The sequence below is a fragment of the Neolamprologus brichardi genome, chromosome 11 (genome assembly GCF_056152115.1).
Source record: "Neolamprologus brichardi isolate AB-2024 chromosome 11, ASM5615211v1, whole genome shotgun sequence".
Classification (NCBI taxonomy): Eukaryota; Metazoa; Chordata; class Actinopteri; order Cichliformes; family Cichlidae; genus Neolamprologus; species Neolamprologus brichardi.
The window spans coordinates 21643287-21663881 of NC_142114.1; the positions used below are offsets into that span (position 1 = coordinate 21643287).

General features: G+C 39.2%; 2 protein-coding genes across 3 annotated transcripts; one reads left to right on the plus strand and one right to left on the minus strand.

The window, feature by feature from the left end:
• Positions 1-249: 249 nt before the first annotated feature.
• On the minus strand, positions 250-14067 carry rragca (Ras-related GTP binding Ca). Its single transcript, XM_006791702.3, has 7 exons — positions 13688-14067; positions 10106-10309; positions 9032-9231; positions 5502-5616; positions 4195-4337; positions 3708-3856; positions 250-2129 (listed from the first exon to the last, which is right to left on the minus strand). Exons 1-7 carry the CDS (start codon positions 13868-13870, stop codon positions 1975-1977), a joined length of 1149 nt encoding a protein of 382 aa, XP_006791765.1. The 5' UTR covers positions 13871-14067; the 3' UTR covers positions 250-1974.
• A 798-nt stretch (positions 14068-14865) lies between these two features.
• On the plus strand, positions 14866-17824 carry LOC102784540 (c-Myc-binding protein-like). Of its 2 annotated transcripts, none has more exons than XM_006791701.3 (5): positions 14866-15068; positions 15482-15554; positions 16093-16141; positions 16302-16431; positions 17377-17824. In XM_006791701.3, the coding sequence occupies exons 1-5, from the start codon at positions 15054-15056 to the stop codon at positions 17422-17424; spliced, it is 315 nt and encodes a 104-aa protein (XP_006791764.1). In that variant the 5' UTR covers positions 14866-15053; the 3' UTR covers positions 17425-17824. The 2 variants fall into 2 exon arrangements, with proteins under 2 accessions (XP_006791764.1, XP_006791763.1); XM_006791700.3 differs by having other exon boundaries at positions 14868-15068; positions 15479-15554.
• Positions 17825-20595: the final 2771 nt, after the last annotated feature.

Sequence of the window (20595 nt, forward strand, 5' to 3'; positions counted from 1 at the left end):
CAATGGATGCACACTTTCTGTATTTTTAACAAGTATGAAAAAGACTTATTGGTCTTGGCAAAGAGAAAACTGGATATCATAATAGTGGAGAGGAGACTTTGATGGTCCTGCAGCACCATCTTGTGTTTGTTTGCACTTTTGCATTAGATAGTGAAGAAAGGGTTGTCAAACAGAATGCAGACATTTCCGCACGTGTGGCAAGTTTCTCAAATATCTCTTAGTCAACGAACTAATAAAAGCACAAGAACACACTTTAAATTTTCATTTATTTCACACAGTATAGCATCACATTACATGAAATCAATCATCCACCACAGTTCTGATGTGCAACAATGAAGCGGCGACTTATTCTCAGGTGACTAATGAAACAACTTCTCGGGCCAGTTTCAAGGAGCACCAGAATTACCTGAATAACTTTGCTGAATAAAACCGGGGGCACCTTCAAAGCTAGAACTTGGTTTTACTCAGAAAAGTTAGCTAGATAATGTGGTAATCCTGGTTCCTGAGTCAAATTCCCGATCTTTAGGTGCAACCGGTACGAGCTTTTACCTCTCAGTCCTGACAGAAGCAAACACAAACATACAGACATGAACAGTGCATTTCATTTTAATGGCGATTATGATAAAATTTGGTCTTTTTCTCCTACTTTAGCAGTTTGATTTTCTTTGTTAATTCCATTTCCACTCTCCCCTTTTCAAAACAAGAAGCAATGTTTTGGTTGAGAACAATTCAACTGAAAAAAAAAAAAAAAACACACTGATGTATGCATGCTTGGAGTAATGATTTGCTCTTGTGACTCCCGCCCATCAGGACTAAACTAAATCAGGTTGCTACATGGGTTAATCATTTTTGGCGGGACTGTGACTGAGTGAAAAAGCATGCAAGCATGCTGCAACCAGTCTGACAATCCCAAACCGTGAGTCCATCTGGTTTCTTGACCTGTTCATCAACCTTGCACCTCACTCATACTTAACAAATTTAATTAATTTTTTTCTTAAATTGTGGCATAGTGTAACTGGCTCCTATTCATTCATGGTGGCAGTGATTTTGCAATGTGTATGTCCAAATTTCCAGTAAACTCCTTTTTCTATTCATCATAAAGTCAATCAGAAGCTGTTCCTCAGTGGAGCACGAGCACAGAAGAGTTTTCACTGAATGAAAGGAGTTTAATCATGCTAAACTGTTGTAACTTAACAGTTCCTTCACAATAACGCGCCTGGGATTTAATCAAAACCTTTCTCACGCACACTCTCACACACACTAACTGGACAACACAATCCCTTTTTAGTCTGCTCACAAAACCTTATTTTCCCTTCACAAATCAAACCAAAAGCAAGTTTTGGGCAGCATTCAGGTAAGGTGAGGTGAATGGTGGTGAGAGAAAAAGCTTGCACTACAGTCAAGCTTTATCTACATAAGGCCATCTCTGAACATGTGTGGGTTTGGACCAGCAGTTTGCGTCCATCGTCTTTTTCAGCACAGAAGTGGTCGGGGTGGGTTCATCACGAGACAGAAGCCTCCAAACTGACAGTTTGTCCATATGAAGAGGTTATAACAGAGGGTTTTATTCCCCCACATCACATTGTTCATACAGAGGAAACAGCAGCTAATTATCACAGCCTTTGACTGCTTTAAGAACTCCAAAGAAAGATCCTGAACCTTTTCCTGTTCAGGTGCAGTTTAGTCTCTCGGCTTCCTCAAAGCTAACACAGTGCTTTGCATTTACCTGATGCCTGAATTTCCCTTCAATCGTCCATCTTGGCCTGACCCCTCTGTGCTCCACTGCTGCTCCCACACTCTTGGCTTGAGGCATTTCTCAGTGCTTTAAGTGCTGGGAGCATGGGATAGTGACTGGTGCGCTGGTGAGCCCCAGTTTTGTAGTCTTTTCTCTACAGGCTCCCGAGCCCTTCCTAATCTTTCCTTTCCTCTTCCTTCTTGTTGCATCTTTTTGTTTTTTTAATTTTGCATCAGCAGCTAGATGGTGTTGCGTGGTGTGCCATTGAGTGCAACAGCCTTGGAGCAGGGTGAGCCCATTGCCTGTGGACCAGCTGAACGCGGAGTGGAAACTCCCACCTCGAAGACTTCATGGATAGCCTTCCGGAAACAGTGGAAGTTGTAGTCTATTAGTCCTGTGAAAGCGAAAAACAAAATACTATGTTATTAAACAACTGATCAGTCCAATGACTGTTTGCGCACTTCCAATGAAATGAACTGGCACTAATTTTTTAAATGGTAGTTATATTTTGATGACGAGGGAGAGAATATTAACAAAAAATCCACACTCTCCACCACCATGGGCAAGACCAAAGACCTGTCGAAGGACATGACAAGCTGCACGGCTGGATACAAGACCATCAGCACGAAGCTTTGTGAGAACGTGACAGCTGTTGGTACAGTTTTTTGGAAATTGAATAAAATGTAAAATCACTATGAATCGCCCTCCGTCTGGAGTTCTATGCAGGATTGGGGTGAGGATCATGAGAAAAGGGGTGGTAATGCTAATGGAACATTTTATATGTGGACTTGTTGAGTAAATGTTACACTAACTCAAAATTCACTGAATTTTGAGTTAGTGTAACTAACTCATCATTCCTTTTGGTGATGCAGAAAATGTAAAAGTGTTTTTATATTTTATACTGCTGTCTGGATTTTAACAATTAGCACACAGAACAAACAAAAAGAACACCTATGCGATCAGTAAACTGAATTTAACTTATTCCCATGTGTCCTTTGTTAGGCTATGGAACAGTAACCTTTTAATGTTTAAAATTTCTGCTCTATTGTGCAGCCATCACATTAGAAATAAACAGCAGTATTGAGAGTGCTCTAAGAATTAAAATAAATAAACTGGAATTGTTTATTTTAAGACTGTGCACTAAATCCCAAGATTAGTGATTTTGTGCAGCATTAATCTCATCTCGTTTGCTGCGGTACTGCATTTTAATGTTAGATTTTTTATGTTCCTTATAGATTCTTATCAGCATTTTAATATCATCTGATAACGTCTCATCAGAGTAGGTGACACTCACAGAACCTGAAGCACCCTGAGACAGGCAGAGAAAGCCCACAACCATAATGTGACATCCTGAGGTTTAGGCTTTGTCCAGCCAGCTAATGCAAAGAAAGCCCAGCTATGTTGAAGGTCGTTCATAGTATATCCCATAGCTTGTTTGAATACAAAAACTGATCCAGGGCTAACATGCTATTAAATGATCAGGGTCTCAAATACAAATTGATATCTTTTTCCTTTAGCACAACAGCTTTAGCTTAAAGTTTGTGATAGGGCAAACTTTTAATTTCACTTAAGAATTCATCGACTGTGTTGAATTCTCAAGGAGACACACAAGTATCACAATAAACCCACTCTCCTACACTCTCCATAACATGGGGGAACAAACTGCAGATAGCTCATGTTGCTATTTAAATTAATTGTAAGTGGTGGATCTCCTGTTTTTGGAGCTTGAAAGTCAATTACTGCTTCCTTTTATCACTCCCAACTTTTGCTATCTTTCTGTGTAATGTACTTCAGTGCATGATAACATCCAGGTTTACAAATTTCACTCCATCTGTACACATGCAGACACACACTATTACTGCACTGATAAACAAAGTGAAAGAAAACATGAAGACATTTGACACAAGCCAAAACCATTAACCAAATTAAGCCAAGTGAGCAGCAGAGGATCACAGGTCATCTGACAGCTTACCTTTGCGCTCGAAGCTCTCTTCTCGCAGGATGCAGACAAGGGCCAGGAACTTGGTGACCTCTTTCAGGTACAGCACAGTGGTGTTGTTGAGCTTGATGATGGCCATGGACTCCTTGTCATAGGCACTGCCGCTGCCATCCTCCTTCAGACTAGTGAAACACAACAAAACACTGTAACATTCACAGAGGAAATGGGAAATAAACTGCAGCTTGTCTATGAGGTTATTAATTGTGCATAAATTAAGTCGTGCTTCAATGAAAGCACCCTCAGACAGCACGTGGGTGAACTCCGTCTCTTAAAGGCTTAAAAGATTTCAAAAGACTCAAGCAAATATGATGGCAGTTATTATTATGCAAATGAATACAGAAAGTTAATATAAAATTAACTTTATAGACACCACTGACCAAAATTATGTTTTATCAAATCATGGAGCACTCATTACTCAACTCTGACCTCTTTTGGTGCATCACTAAAGCACAAAACTCACCCATAGATGCAGGAGACATCGATAACCACATCAATCATATCACAGCACAGTTCATAGGACTGCATGTCCACAGGAGAGCTGTCTGTGGCGATGTAGATCTTACTGACCACGTCAAACAGAAAGGCCTTCTCTATCCCTGAATTCTGTTACCAACAAGAAGACAGACAAACAAAGGACAGACAGAAGAAAGAGGCAGTCAAAAAGTGTAATATGGTAAAGAAACAGGAAGCTACTTCCTGTTACAATTAATGTCTGGTAGCAGATCCCTTACTGAGAGAATAAACTAACTTAGTTAGTTTGTTTTTTTACAAAGGCTGCAAAAACAAACAAACAAAAAAAACAAACAAAAAACAAAACAAAAATCTGATTTTTGATTTGTGTATGATCAGGCTGTAAAATTCAAAAGTTTTTTTAAAATGGTCTAAAAGCCTGAAATAGTTATAATAATAAATAATATAAAGCAAAGAAAATGAGCCGACTCTGAAATGTCATGAGAATAAATGTTTTAAAAAAAATTTATATATTTATGAGAACATTATGAATACAAAATGAATGGGAAATGAGCAAGTTGTGGCTTTTTTCGTCACTTTATCGTGTATTATAACATATATACACAATCAGATCCCACAGTAACTTAGGTATGAAGACAATGTGTCATAAGAGCAAGCTAAAGTCAATGCTTTATACTTAAAGCTTTACATGTGAAGACAACTGTCAACTTATAACACAACAAACTTAAACTGATGCAGTCTAATACAACTGTAAAATAAATCCTGCATTTATTTTATTTTATTTTTTTAAAAGGCAAAAAAAGGTATTAAAGCTGTTTTGAAGATGCTGCCAATTTAAATTTACAATAACTTTGGAGCATTTTGTTTACATGTTTTTCATATAAGTAAAGAGGCAAATGCCTGTTAGTTAGCCAAACCTCATCCAAAATAAACTTGGCAAACTAAATATGAACTTGTTTACTGAATGGACTGCCTTCATACAGTAAATCTTACCAAACCAGTTAGTACATGTAAGGAAGAAACAGTTCTCCACTCAAAAGTCATACCCTGAGATAAAACAGTTAAAAGTTACAGAGCGACTACTACTACCAGTGTGGGACAAAGTAGCATTACAACTGAAGATCACAAACATCTTCAGAAAAGGCTGTAAGGACAGTGGAGGAACTGCCAACACTAATGTGGCTTCCGTGCTGGCAATGACTCACGCCATGAACGCTGTCACACATAAATCACTCCATCAGTGACAAAGTTGCAAGAGAATTCTTATGCATAAAGGGTTGGTTTTTGTGTGCTTACAGAAATGAAGATATTTAGGAGGTTCTCCAAGGTGGGGAGCTGTGGGATGAGCTTCTGCACCACTTTGCTGAAGGCTTCAAAGATTGAGTGGTCATAAATACTCGTCAAGTAAAAGCTGAATGATGAAGAAAAAAAAAAGGAAGCATATAAGCGGTTACAAGTAGGAAACACTTCTCACTTCCTCAAAATGCATATGAAACCAGGTAAAAATACATAGAGTCACAAGATCACATGACAAACAGTTGCAGAATTGTAGAAAAGAGATGTGAATCAAAGCATTAAAGCCTGATTCAGACAAAAGCACAAGGATAAAAACTTAATGCTAACTTGGCAAAAAAAACCCCAACAAATAAAAAAAAAACAAACAAAAAAAAAAAAAAACAGTCTTCATATGACTGCTGAAAACTAGGCACACATGACTTATAGACATTGGTTAGTGAGATGTATAAATAAAAAGTTTGTGTCTGAGAAAACAGTGGTGTGAGCCAAATGGAAGTGTCTGCATACACTTGGCAGGAGCTCAACTTCACAATGTATTACGGTGAAGAAAGCACCAGAGGCAGAAGGCAGAGATCCACTATATATCCAGGACCGCTCAGGCTGTCTAACCGGAATAAACAACAATCTCACTCCACATAAAACACCCCACAGTGTGCCAACACAGTCCTAAAAATCAACAGTAAAGCTGCTGCAGAGCTGCCCAGGCTCAACCCCGACAGTCTGTTTAATGTGCTACACAACACATTTAGACTTCCTATACAGTGTGTCGGAGCAAAGGCTGCAATTAACGTTAACTCATCTTATTAGAGCTGCAACATAAATTTCAGTATCTAGTAATTCTGGACTAGTTTGACTCTAGAAAATATCACAAAAATGAATCATGTGGTAGCCATTAGAAACAATGCATGTCTAAGACACTTTGGCCTTGACTTTACTTTTCAAATTAAGAAGTTGCACTACATTTTTATACTGTCTGACAAAATGTCTATTCACCTCCACAGATCTATGACCAAAGTGAACCCTTTCCTGACAAGTTTAGTCTTAAACACTACTTTCAAATCTTAATGAATACAACATATTGTTCACTTTGTAAATGATGATGATGATGAGAGATGAGATAGCCTTTATTTGTCAGTTGCAGTTGCCCACAACCGAGATGACAGACCTTGCCAACCGTACATACGATACACAAACATCACATTGGGGAGACAGGTCAGGCTAGGTAGCAAGGGAAAAAAAAAAAACCCAAAAACATTGAAATGTGTAACACAAAGGATAATACAGGAATGCACAGATATCAACACACCATAGCACAATAAACACAGACAAGCAACATGGGAGAGTATTCCAGTGTGTACAGCTAATCTGGGACCGCTGCAATCTTCGATTGCGCCCCCAGCTGATCCGGTGTCCACATCGGATGGGAGGTAAGCATGGGAGGAGGCGTTGGATCCGGGGTAGGGAGGGTGATAGTGAGGGCGTATCAGTGTACGTGTTTCGTGTGTGTGTGCGTATCCTGTGTTCAGCTGAGAGAAAGCGTCACCACGCCCGGTTAAGCGTCAGTCAACAGTCTCCAGTGGACCCAGGTGGCCTTGAAGGAGGGACAAAGAGTTCCGTCAACAATCCTGTTATCATGGGAAGAATTTGTTGTTCCAATCAGCTTCAACTTTGGCAAGCCTTCAGCTGGCGCCTGGGGGGCCGCATGAGTGAAGATTGTGAATGTTTGGGTTTAGTGCGAACAACTGCATCCAATTTTTAAAGTTGGTCTAATGTCCATCACTGGTCACCAGTTCTGTCAATTCCCGTTGTTCTTCTCCAAGATGTTATCCATATTGCAGAGCCATGAGCTTCTCCAAGATCTTATCCATATTGCGTTCAAAACACAGTCTGAGTACTCACAGCCCTGCCAATCGTCTATCAAATCGGCCAGCCTTATGGGATTTTGTACAGCTGTAGCCGCTTCTTGTTCTTCGATAAGCCAGGTCAAAGCCAGCTCCAATCAGCCCGAACTCTGTTATCATGGTTCCAAATTGGTAGATGTTGTTCATTGTCCTCCATCGAGAGTGTCGCCAGACACATGACGCAACCGACCATCGAGTATCCGGCAGCAAACGTCTCCGCAGGACAATCGGGCTCTCCCAAGCTTAGCAGGGTGTCAATTCCATTACGGGACCAGTTGATCAGACCCATAATTCTTTAGGTTTTAGAGAACAAGACTGGGAAACTCTTTGGGGGTTAGAGTTAGACGAGACTAGACAAACACATATGATGGTCCCTATTAGAATCAAAAGCAGAAGTACTTAAAGTATCAAATGTCTATGTTTGTTTAGTTACTTTTACCTCCTCTTGTTTCAAAATGGTAGGATGAGTATAGCCAAAACAAGTAACTTGAGGCTTCACAAGATGAATTTACTATGATGGTGAATTTTTGACACCAACCACACATCAAAACAAACCAAATAAAGGATTTTAAAAAACTGAAGCCATGACATCCATTGTGCTAAATGGCAAAGTATTAATTGCATTCTATGACAAAATTTAAGATCATTTCTTCAATCTAAAGACTAAATTAACATATTTAGTCCTCAGGCTATATAAAAGTTAAAACTTTTAGCATTTATGTCAGAAAACAACAAACCATGGTGTGCTATGTGCACACAAAGATGAACCAAACAGCAGATGTGTACTTTGGCTTTCTTTCTGCATCTCAGGTTTTTCTGCCCTTTGGAGCCTTAATCACAACAGCTCTGATAGCAGTAGCAGAGGCCACTGTTGCTTCATTAAGAGGTCAAAGAGGAATCTCACAGGAACACTAAAACTATGCAGACAATGTTGAAGACACAGACTACTGGATATGTAAAGATGGAAACAGAAGCTACTTTTAGGCCTTATTATTAGCAACAACACCAATTACCAAATGACATTAATAAAAACAACCATCCCAATGGCTTTTCTACTGCAATTATTGAAAAAGGGAAAAACAAACAAAAAGCCACTCTGATTGAAGCAAGAGCACTTTACCAAAAAAAACCCAAAAACTATTTTTAAACTATTTTATACCATACTCTTAAACCATGTTTATCAAATAGGATGAGTGGGGCCAAGTTTCCACCATATAAAACTTTTGTGGAAGAGCTTAAAACATCTCTCAATCTCATGTGTCATTACCAGTCAGTGAGGTTGTCTTTTTGTGTCTGCACTGACTTGTGTTTACTCGTGTCTGTTTACGACAACGTGATTACGGGTGTTAAAACTGTCTTGAATAAAGCTAGTTTTGTTGAGAGACTATGCTTTGTCTGAGAGATTTGGGGTAAGCGATTAACTGCTGTACCAACTTATTAATGGCCATTTAAGCTGTGGCTTGTTTTCTTGATTAGTTAAATCTGTTAAACAGTAGAGTTATTGTATTGCATTATTGAGTGTGTGAAACTTTGTTTGCTGCAAATCAAATATAAAACAGGATGGATGTCTCCCCCCCCGCCTTCTTCTGGCTTTTACAGATGATTAAAATAATCACAAGTTAATCGTACCTGAGATGCAGCTTCTCTAAACTGGCATCTACCAGATCATCATTGGCTCTCTGATGGATGTCTCTTTGGGTTTCGATCTTGTGATCGTCTGACAAGCCGTCAACTTTGTGGATAAACACCTCGAAGTTTATCTCTGGATTGACCCTGTAGGCCCGTGACACAGTGAGATGAAGCCTACTCAGAGCCTCCACATAATCATCCTATAACAAAGAAGATGACACAAAAACAGGCATGTTCACAAAGTGAATCTAAAACGAGATTTAAAGCATTTTCCTATAATCTTCTGTTCTGGACACAAAACCAGAAACAACATGTAGCATAGAATATTTAACAATTTTAATACTACCATGCTGCTTTATTCTTACAGAATACTACATCCATAATCTGCTTTTTTTTTTAACCTTAAAAACATTATGAGAAAATATTTTAATGTAGTAAGAGTGTATATAATATCCAACGTCCTTCAAAAAAAAAAAAAAAAAAAAAGTTATCACAGTAATATAAACAGGAAAATCAAGATGTGCTGCTTCTTAAAGAAGTGAGAATGACAGTCTTGTGAGCTAAGCCCAACATAATTATTAGTTGTCACTCCAGATAACATGGAGGAGTACATTCTCATCAGTTTAAAGTGAGGTTTGAGGAAATGCACCTCTGCCTCGCCTCCCAAAACAGCAAAAGGAAAACAGCTCTCCTCTCATATCACTGTGTGACCAACTGCTGAAGCAAATTGAATCTGATGCACCTTGAGCACAAATAAAGCCATGCAATCAGATGAGCTGTGGCTTATATCGCAGCTGAGATTACTTCTTGAAAGCACTCAGAGTCATGTGGACAGCGCAGGCATAAAAGCCGTGGCATGTAATTGTCTTTTATTCAAGCCACTCTGGCTGTTCATCACCCAGCTCATTCTTCAGTGCTGAAATGGGTGTATACTTGAATGCCTGTTTTCTTCTTCTGTACAGTTTCATCTTAATAAAAATGTAAGTGGTCGTGATTCTGAAAGCGGTCTGATTTTGCACTTCTACACTTTATCTTATCAAACAATTCTTCCTCTTTTTTTTTTTTTCTCTTCACCTGAGCATCAATAACAAATATCAGAGCCCCGGTTCCTCTGAAGATCATCTCGTAGTCGAAGGTGGGGTCAAAGAAGTCGACCTGGCCGGGGAAGTCCCAGATCTGGAAGTTGACAAAAGAGCTACTGGAGATGTCGTCCTTGTAGATCTTGTTGGTGCTCTCCAGAAACAAGGTCTCATTGGGAGACATTTTGTGAAATACCACCTGAAATGAAAATTGATGCCATGTTTCAGTTGAATAAATACAAACAGAGTCTAAAGTGAGGAACCGGATTTACATTAATTAAATTTAGTGGGGAAAACTGGTATATGATGACACTCAGCAAACAGAGGGATTATGAGAAATTGCACTTTTGTAAGAGGGTCACTGAAACTTTAATATAGCAGTGACCACAAATCTGTGGTAATTCTGACACTAGCTGCTGGGAAAAAATGCAAAGACGTCCGTCTGTTCTTGTTACTTCATCTTTATTTATTGGAAATACTGGGGACAGAGGACACTGCGCTAATCATTGTAGTCACTAGACAAACATGCGCTTCTTCAAATGTTCAATACTGCAATCAATTCTTAACTGCCACTGACATAACAAGTATGTTTTTCTTAAATCAAGAGTGTTGGATATCAATTTCGTTTTATTATTTTATTACAATTCTTTATTTCTAAAGTCTAGTTTTTATTTTTTATATTAAATAAATACTTCAATAAAAACTGGGGAGCTAGGTAATTTGGAAGGGGCTCGCATACGAGCTGGTACTCCTCCACACTGAAAGAAGGGACTTTGGTGATTTGAGAATCTGACTAAGATGCCTTGTTGCTCCTAGACGAGTCATTTCAGGTATGTCCCACCAAAAGGAGACCCTGGGCAGATTCATGGAGATTTGACATGTTTAAACTGAGATGGTTGTCCTCACGGAAGAGTTTGAGGAGGTGGCCATAAAGAGGGGGTCTAACAGATGTGTAAATAATTTTTTTCAGTATAATAACCTTGTTAACTTTTGTTGCAGGTGTGAATTTAAACAGACTTGAAGTCATCCAGCAACGTTTTAAGTCCGATGACTGTACATTTGTATGTGTGAAGACACGTGTAAGGTTTTCTTCACTTGTGGTTTACAAATGGCTGATCCATAATCCCATTATTAAAATATTGCAGTCATGTGAAAGATTATGACAACAGTGCTGTAATTTGCTTTATAGTGTTACTCTAGCACAAGGATATCATCCAGACATCACATGTAGAACAAGAGGGAAAAGGGCAAAACACTGCAGACTCAGATCCATTGCAACACGTCATTCTCGTCAGCATTTTTCAGCTTTTCACGCTGCGGATAGTAAAGTGGCTGCTGTACATTGAACTGAAGTTAACAATTAATGAGAGGAAGGCTTAACAAATACGGTAAAGGGTAGAAAATGAGATGTAGTGGACGTGTGATGTGGTAGGAGTATTTGCTCCCCTGCTGGCATTTTAAATCAATGTGTCGTCCACTGAGGTCACTGGCCGATGAACCAGCAAAAAATCCAAATCACATGTTTCTCGGGCCCAGTTGGCAGCTTACATCGAAATGTTAATCTTTGACTTGAGGGTGTATGGATTATAGCAAACGCAGTGCAAGTGCACATATATGCACTGGCACAGAAGTGTGATTCTTCACAAGAAAGTTTCTCCATGCACTTTCTGTAGGTTAGGTTTGCAGCACGTCAAGCTATATTCAGCCTTTTCTTACTTCCCCCTTGGATTTGAACATAAATAATAAAATATCATAGAAGGCTCAACTACATCTAATCTATTATTAAACAACAGTGCAACAACACTGAAAGTGGCAGGCCAAGAAACATATTGTGAGCGGCCTATAGATGAAATATGAAATAAAGACTAGAAAAAGAAAAAAAAACTAGAAAAAGTGGAACCAGCCTTGAGGGTTTGCTGCATGACAGGTGGTTGTGGTCATTTGATTATTTACAGTTACAATTCCATACTTTGGGGAATTAACAAAATTAACTGAGACTCAGTTTCTGGACTTTTTTAAAGAATCTTATCATTCCGCCTTATACTGTGCCTATTTTTAATTATGTTGTAGTTAACTGGATTACTAGTAATGAACTTTTTTAAAAAAATTATTATTCTTTACATATATTAACTTTTTTAAAAACTTTTTTTCCTGTTTTCTTTTAAGGAAACAAACCTTTTCTTTTTTCTTTCCAGCACTTTCGACGTCACGAAAAGGATTTGCTACCTTGGATAAACATCAGCCCTCCTATGAGGGATCAACACAGCAAGTCATCTGCCTCCGCCTGAGCCAATCCCTAGCACCAACCCACAATATCCACAAGTCCCTTCTCTGTTATCCACACTCCTGCTTTTCCTTCTCTCTCACTGCCTCCGAACGTGCCTTCCCCCTTTGCCAACAACTGCAAAGTTTCCACAGGTGTTGGTGGCTTGTTGCCTCCGCCATAACTTGTAATATCAACTTTTTTTGGCTTCAGGCTTACAGCAGTCACCAAAGCTGACAGAGGTTTTGCCTTCATATTAAATGTCATCTACACTCATACAGGGTTTTACTTTGTGGGGTGAGGGTGGCGTTTCCCTGCATTTAGCTAGCAAAAAGTCTGTGTTACTTAAATCTATGGATGATGATTATCTTTGGCCATTTTTAAAAAATCAAAAAAAAAAAATCAAAAATGCATTTCAAACTTAAGCAAATTAAACGTCACTTTTTAAAAACATTTTATAGACACTCATTAATATGCTTTAATGGAAGGCCAAAACTGCTCATGAAATTAATAATTAGGAATTCAGGTGAAAACACAGGTGCCGCTGGTCATAGCAATCTCAGAGCAGCTACGGAGGTCATCACCTAACAAGGAGCTGTGTCACTATACGGCGGGCTTAATTTCCTTGAGCATACTGGAGTCCTGGCTGCTCCTGATTTTTGGGAGTGTGGGAGCGTCTGAATAGTCCATCATGCACAGGGGCAGTTACTGGAGGGGGGTAAGTAGCGGCCGAACAAAAAAAAATTTTTCTCCCTCTTTCTTATTTAGATAAAATGGGTACGACTCAGGTAAAGAGGCCTTGCACGTGCTGTACTGATTTAAAAAGTGTTATGGCTTGCAGACTTAAAGGTGTGGTCGCTCTGATGTCATGTGAAAGGCACGCTCCAAATCTATACCGCACAGTTGGGTGGGACTGACATAGACTTTCTTTTCTGTTTTTTGTTTGCATGTCGGATAAGTTAACCAAACAGTCACATGCTGCATGTACACACGCACCATTAAAGATGCACCGAGCGCCTCTGTTCAGCTGGTTAATAATTCACTCCTGCGGACACACCGGCGTTAGTTCACACAGATAACCAAGTGACCATTAGCTTTCTACAATTTTTTCTTTATTATGACTATGATTGTTATTATTATTTCTTCAATTCTTACGCAGATGAGCACGCTGTCAGCTGACTGATAACCGTCATCGCTCGCGACATGCTAACCCAACTCGGTAGCTATTTTGGCTAACGTCCCGTTTATACTCGCGTGAGGCTGAGGCAGGCGGCGCTCGCCTCGGAAGGCTAACAATTTAACATCTCCGCCTACCTTCTGTATCGACGATTTGCCGCTTCTCCTCAGGCCCATAAGCAGGATCCTGGGTTTGCTGTCGGACGGTGCCGGGCTGTCCTCGATGTCGGCCTCCTCTTCACCATAACCGAAATCTTTGGGAAACGAGTCCGCAACCCCGTAGCTGTCAGACAGCTGTTCCACCTCGTACTGAATCGACATTTTGTCCTAAGCACGGTCGCTTCCCCCCTTATTCCCCCCGTTTACTTTGTCGGTTAGTTGTTTGTTTGTAGCGGGCCGTTGGTAGGCACCATGAAGTAACGTCACCCGATGGAGATAGTTTGTCAATAACGCCTGAGCTACTTGGAAACGCAGAGCGTGATCCCGCACATTTCCTTAGGATTTCCTCTCGCCCTGAAAAAAACTCACCATTTAGTCCCGCCCTTTGATTCTGATTCGCTGCTTGGGTTACAATTCGACACGTGATTGGTCGAGCAGCCTGCCACTTTAATGAGGTTCACCACTGTCACCTGACTAGTACTCGGACTTGTTTTGTGAACTGTCGCTCGAAAGAGGAGAAAATAAAACCTTTCATTTTTTTTAAATGAGCTATTTTAAACCACCTAGAGTATTTTTTGTGGACTAAAATAATAGTCACAAATGATATTGGGTTAAAAGGGAACATTTAATGAAGACGAACCAAACAGAGAGTGAGCGGTTATGGTGTTATTCTGTGTTGTTACCAGCAGATGGAAGCAGGCGCCTGCTACAGTGAAGCAAAGGCTTTCAGGAGCCTTCTGAAATGTAGGAATTATTTCTTTCCGCAATTGCAGGACAGATTAAATAATCCATGTTGAGTAAATAAATCCATTGTTGTGTAAATTATATTGCCTATGCAATGCCGCATAGCATACGGCAACTACAATAACTCTTAAAAAGGTGTACCTAGTGTATCTGTATAAAAACTGCCTGAGCTGGACACATCTAATTTTTTGATGGTTTATTATTTATTATTATTCCTAAACACATAATGATATTATTTTGTTGTTGTTTTGTTTAGCAGTTTTGACGCAATATTTGCCCTCCAATCGCAGAATGTCCTAAGAGTGCAATTTTAAGTGCTTTGTAAAAGAGGACAAACAACAGAAATGGAGATATGTAAGAATTTATCACTGGTTTCGTGACGAGGAACCTTTGCACGTTCTTATATTCCCGAGGAGCTCCTGAATGCAGCTTTGACTCTGTGGAGCAGTTGGTTGAGCGAAGAAGATAAACGAAAGTAAACTTTTACCGACCCGGCCGGCGGTGTACCTGTTTCTCAAAGTTAGGTGCTCCCATTTTAAGCGGATCGCTAAATATAGGAGCTGTCTACACGAAAAAGGGCAGTTTTCTAACCGACATTACTATGGCACATTATAAAGTAAGCGCGTGTGCTGTCATTGTATTCATTTTACGCTGCTGTTTTTAAGAACCCGCTTCATGTCCTGTGTTTCAAGCTAGCTAAGCTAATGTTAGCAGGGAGGGAGGCTCATCAGGAGGTCGCCATCGCACCTGTGACGGCTTCTATTTGGGCTTTCTCGGTGATGGGGGTCTGCAAATGTTTGTGGGTAAACAGAGTTTGGAGAACGTAAATAAACTAGCTACGGCTACAAATTATACGTTTTTTTTTTTTTTATTGCACCTTTGAAGTGCAGGGCATTAAATACGAGGAAATTACAAATAGTGAGGACACTCTTAATCATATTGGCCCACTCTAATAGGCAAGACGTGACAGCTTAAAGGTACTTTATGATTAGCTGGTAACAAAATGTCTTATTTTTCTTCCTCCAGCAGGGTCCAGACCCCAAGAGGGAACAGTTTAGGAGATACTTGGAGAAAGCTGGTGTTGTTGACAGTCTAACTAGTGGTATGGTGCATTTCTTTTCTGTTAAAGTCATTATACTAGCTTTGGGAGCTATTCGCAAAGTATTACAGAGCATAACTGAAAGCTAGACCCTCTTTTGACAGCGCTGCAAATTATTATCTGACACCAAGTAGCCTTGAGGGAAAATCATAACGTCGAAAACCTTTTCACCAGTGTCAGGCTTTTTAGTAAACACATCTTAATTACATGGATTGATAGCTAATGTAATGTTGATAGAGAATGTAAGATATCAAACATACATTTTTTGCAGGTTTTTCCACCTATTAAGAATTTTTGACTTGTTTTTCACTGTAAGAAATGGTGCCGAACTTCTCAAATTCATTAGATTATAATTTGAGTTAACGTAAGTGCACAGTACAAGGACTTTGCTTGAGTAAACAGTCCAAATTTGCCATTTAACTCACGAATTATGTTATCAGAGATCAAGTAAACAGAACTAAGTCCATCCACGTATTTACTGACAGTCAGTGATAAGTAGAAAGTTTAACTTTTTTTTTTCCCTTCCCCTCCTGGTCTTCAGTTCTAGTGTCGCTTTATGAACAACAAGAAAAGCCCAACAATGCTTTGGAGTATCCTTCTAATCGCACAAGCTGATTCTGAACATTATGAGCCTGCAACATTATGATCTGTGTGTTGAGGTGAACCTTCAGCTGATATTTTCCCTCCCAGCTACAAGTCTGAACAGAAATTACACTCGCTGTAGATTCTTTAACTGGCTCCTTCTACCAGATTTGTCAAGCAGCAACTCGGTGTAGTTGGGCAGACTTCAGAAGATGCTGAGGCTCTGCAACAGGAGGTGATTAATCTCAGGCAAAAGTGTGCACGCTTGGCAGGGGAAAATAAAGAGCTTAAAGCAAAGGTAAGCCTCCAGTGGTTTGTAAAAAGAAGACTTCTTTTTTCTTCTTCTTTTTTTTTTAAACCTCATTTAGATTTTAAGATTTTTGAAGCACAGTCATTATAATTAGACACAGAATGCAAAGAAGACATGGTGTCCTACAGCTGGCCAGAATAAATCAATGCCAAGATACCACAAGTTGAAATAAAAAGCAAAAACATGTTGTGCAATGATTTCACAATTCATCAGTACATAAGTTAATACAACACAAAAATAGACCTTTTAGTCTTCAAATATTCTAAAGTTCAGAGTACAAACTTTAACATGCACAAACGTAGCGCAACATATCCAACATAACTTGAAATGAGACAGAGAGACAAAATGACCCCATGACCTTGGAGCAGTGTGTTCGATTGAAGCATTAACAAGTTTTAACCAGCGTTACAAAAGTAAACGAGTGATACTTTCCTGAAAACATGCAGTTGATGCCTCCCAGTTTGTTGTTTGTTTTCAATATTTAACTTCATATTTGTGAAACTGTTTTGCTGGAAAAATTGGGATCATGCATAACTTTTCCATACATTCTTTCCGATACCAATCACATAATCTCTTGGAGTGCAATGAAAAGGAATTTGCTCAAAAACTCCTTGTGACTGTCTGGTAATTTTGTTATGATGTAGGGCATAGTGTGTCCAGACTAGTAAGGACAAAAGAAGCAAACCTCAATCATGTACCACGTCCTACCTTTGTCGTGGTACAGCTCTATTCCGAGGCTTCTGGTATGAGTGTTGTATCGCTTCTCGTGGGCCAGTGTGTTGTCTGCCATGATGCTTTTTGATACCTGTCTGTAACAGTGTGTATTTATTTATTTTTTATCTGACAGTCTGCATGGACACAAGGAGCTCCTGAAAGGCTTGTAAACTCGACTAATGTAGATGTTTGGGTTTTTTTTCTTCTCTGTCTCTCTAGCTCCAGCGTTATGAATCTGTACCTGAAGATGGAGGCACAGCTAACTAGACCCCAACAGCATTTTGTTTCTATGTTGCTATCACTTTAAAAATTGAAGGCGAGAAAACACACTTAGGTGAAAACTAAACATTTTTATGTTGCTGTTTTGTCTTTTTTGTAAATCTCAGTTTCTACTTTACTACTTTTGATTTAACTTATTTTGTACATGAATGTATATAAGTGTTGGGTTTTTTTGGTTTATTTAGTCTTTAGTATAGCTTTATAGTAGAAACTGACTTTCAACATGACGAGTGGGTTAGTAATAGATAGCAGTCATTAAGCTGTTTGTTTTACTTTCCTGTCTTGTTAAGAGGACACACACTGCTCAATGTATGTGTGTGTTATTTACAAAAATCTGGTGTAGGTGCACAGAAATATATCACATCTAAAATAAAACATGGCCTTGTAATCACTGTTTTTTTTGGTGTGTTTTTTGGTTTGTTTGTTTGTTTTTTCAATTTTAATCAATTTATTTACAGCAAACAATCAGTGAGTTCTGTAATGCAACAGAGTTACTGTGGTCATTTACAGCTTTGTAGGCTCATTAACACACATCCTCAATCACCCGCTGAAAGAAACCAGATATAAAACACATTAAAAAAACAAACACCAAGCACAAAGACCTTGGGGACCAGAGCACATTAGGCTTTCTTCCACACTTAAAAACCTATTTCTCCAAGTGCATACAAAAACCAAAACTATGAAACGGGCGAAGAAAACTGACAGTATTGTTTTTGTTCAGATAAGTGCTTATAGTAATGTGTCATTTGAGATTTAAAATCCAGTCCAGATGCTGTGAAACCTGAAATTACATTAGAAAACTTCCAATCTGATGTTCTTCTGTTTAACAAGATGTTTTGTGGCAATGCACAAATTAAACGACTGGTAGAGGAGGGTTTAAATGAATAAAACAGCCAAAGCACTGTTGTCACAGCTCACCTATGTCTACCCAGTGCAGACATGTCTAAATTTACTAAATAAAATAAATCAGCTGGTGTAAAGTTTCACAATGTAAAAGAAGCGGATTTATAGGCTGGACCGCTGTGTCCTGTAATGATTTTTAGATTTGCAGATCTGAGATTCGTTTGTTGCTTCTGTTACCACTAACGTTTTGTAGTTGGAGGAAGCTGTATCCTGAGCTCTAAAACTCCCTTTTAACAGGAAGAAACCTGCAGCAGAACCAGTCTCAGGGAGGGGGCAGCCGTCTGCAGCGACCGGTTGGAGTGAGGGGAGCTTTATTCTTCTGCCATCCCTTCTCTAGTATCCAGAGCCCATCAAGAGTGTGCCCCATGGAAACCAGAGAGGGAGAGGACATGGTCTGCAGCACCCAGTAGTGGATCTACTGCACACAGGCTGCTTGGTATTGGAGAGAAAGTCAGCATGCTCATTGAGCCACACATGCTCAACTGCAGCTATAAGGGGAAGCATCCTAAAGATGAAGACAATGGTGAGCCAGATTTTTCCTATGGAAGTGGAATGGATATGCACCAGCTCTAAAATCCCCGCGAGGAAGTTCCAGCTTCTCATCTTCACTCTGCCACGATGACTGATAGTAAGTCAATAACAGAGAGACAGTAACTAAATAAAAGCAAAGAAAATCTGCTGAATTAGTTCAAACAGCAACATTAGCAGCAGTATTTTAGACTAATGGTGCACAGTATAAAAAGATTTCTTGGTAGTTAACAGTGGTATTGTCAAGATGTAATATATCTCAGCTTAACAAAATGAAATGTTAACAAGGAGAAAACATCACATTTGCAGAAAGCTGCATTTCCAAAGATGATTTCAAGCATATGATGATTTGCTGAAGAGGGTTACGACCTGTCCAGAGATCACATCTGTCATATATTTGAAATCATCTTTGCTGTCCATTTTCTCTAAATGTGACATTTTATCCTTGGAAAGGTTGATGTTTGAACTAATTCAGCAGATTTTCTTTGCTTTTACTTGGTTAATGTCTCTCTGTTATTGAATTACTATCAGTCATCGTGGCAGAGTGAAGATGAGAGGCTGGAACTGCCTCGGGGGGATTTTAGAGCTGGTGCATATTCATTCCACTTCCATAGGAAATATGTCTCACCATGCTCTTCGTCTTTCGGATGCTCGATGTCAGTAGGTGGATCGAGAATGCTGTGGGGTTTTTTTTAAATGAGTCTTTAATTTCTTTAAACATAAGAGTGCTGGCACAGATTCATATAGAGTGCCAAATGTAAGCAGAGTATCAAAAATATTACACAAAACCAACCTGAGCCCTCTGCCCCAGCATCGTCGCATGACTGAGGGATAAATCAGACTGCTTTCCTCTAACTAAGAAACATCAGTGGTAACATGAGCAGCAGGCGAACCTGAGACCGGCAACTCTAAACTTCAGCAGTTTTCTGAATTGCACATCGATGTTGTCAGTGCGCTAATTTCCCAGATGTGCTTATTTCTACACATTACATTTAACCGCAACAATAAGCAACAATCAGGTGAGATTTAGCAATATTACTCCCTGATCTGTCTTAATGCAACTTCTCCACATGTAGCAGAGCTTTAAAAAACACTAAAGTAATGCAATATTTATACTTTTAATTTTATTTGGGCTTATTTTTTTCAAACTTTTTTCTCCCCGTTTCTGCATTTATTTCTATCAAAACTGCAAAAAAATAAAATAAATGTAACCACTGCGTCACACATATTAGTGCATTAGGTAAGAATAGGTGTGCCTGCACTGGGCCAAAACATACTTTCCTGACTTTGGCCTGAAATAAAATAGGTTTCCCACTGGAGGTTATACTGACAAAATGTTTACATCTAGTGTAGCTCATGGTTCATGTGTCATGTCTGTGTTTTGTGATGTTTCTGACTGGATTTTTTTACTCTGTGCTTAGCTTTAATTATCAAATGATGAAGATTAAGCTTTTTTTAAAATTTATTATTTTTATTAAACCTGTTTTTTACTTACTGTCTGTACAGATGCAGATAAGTTGCCATATAAGCAGCTGTTTCCTGGAGCTGTCTGTATATTTGTTTCTATCCTGTTTTTCAGACATTACTGAGTAGTGTGGCACAGTGCGTCCTCTGCTGGTCATATTTGTAACTGTTCTTGGTGGAGTCGCTGCTGTATGAGACTGATCTTGTTGAATTTATTGAGGAGAAACTTCAGTACATCTCCAATATGTCAAAGGGAGAACTTTT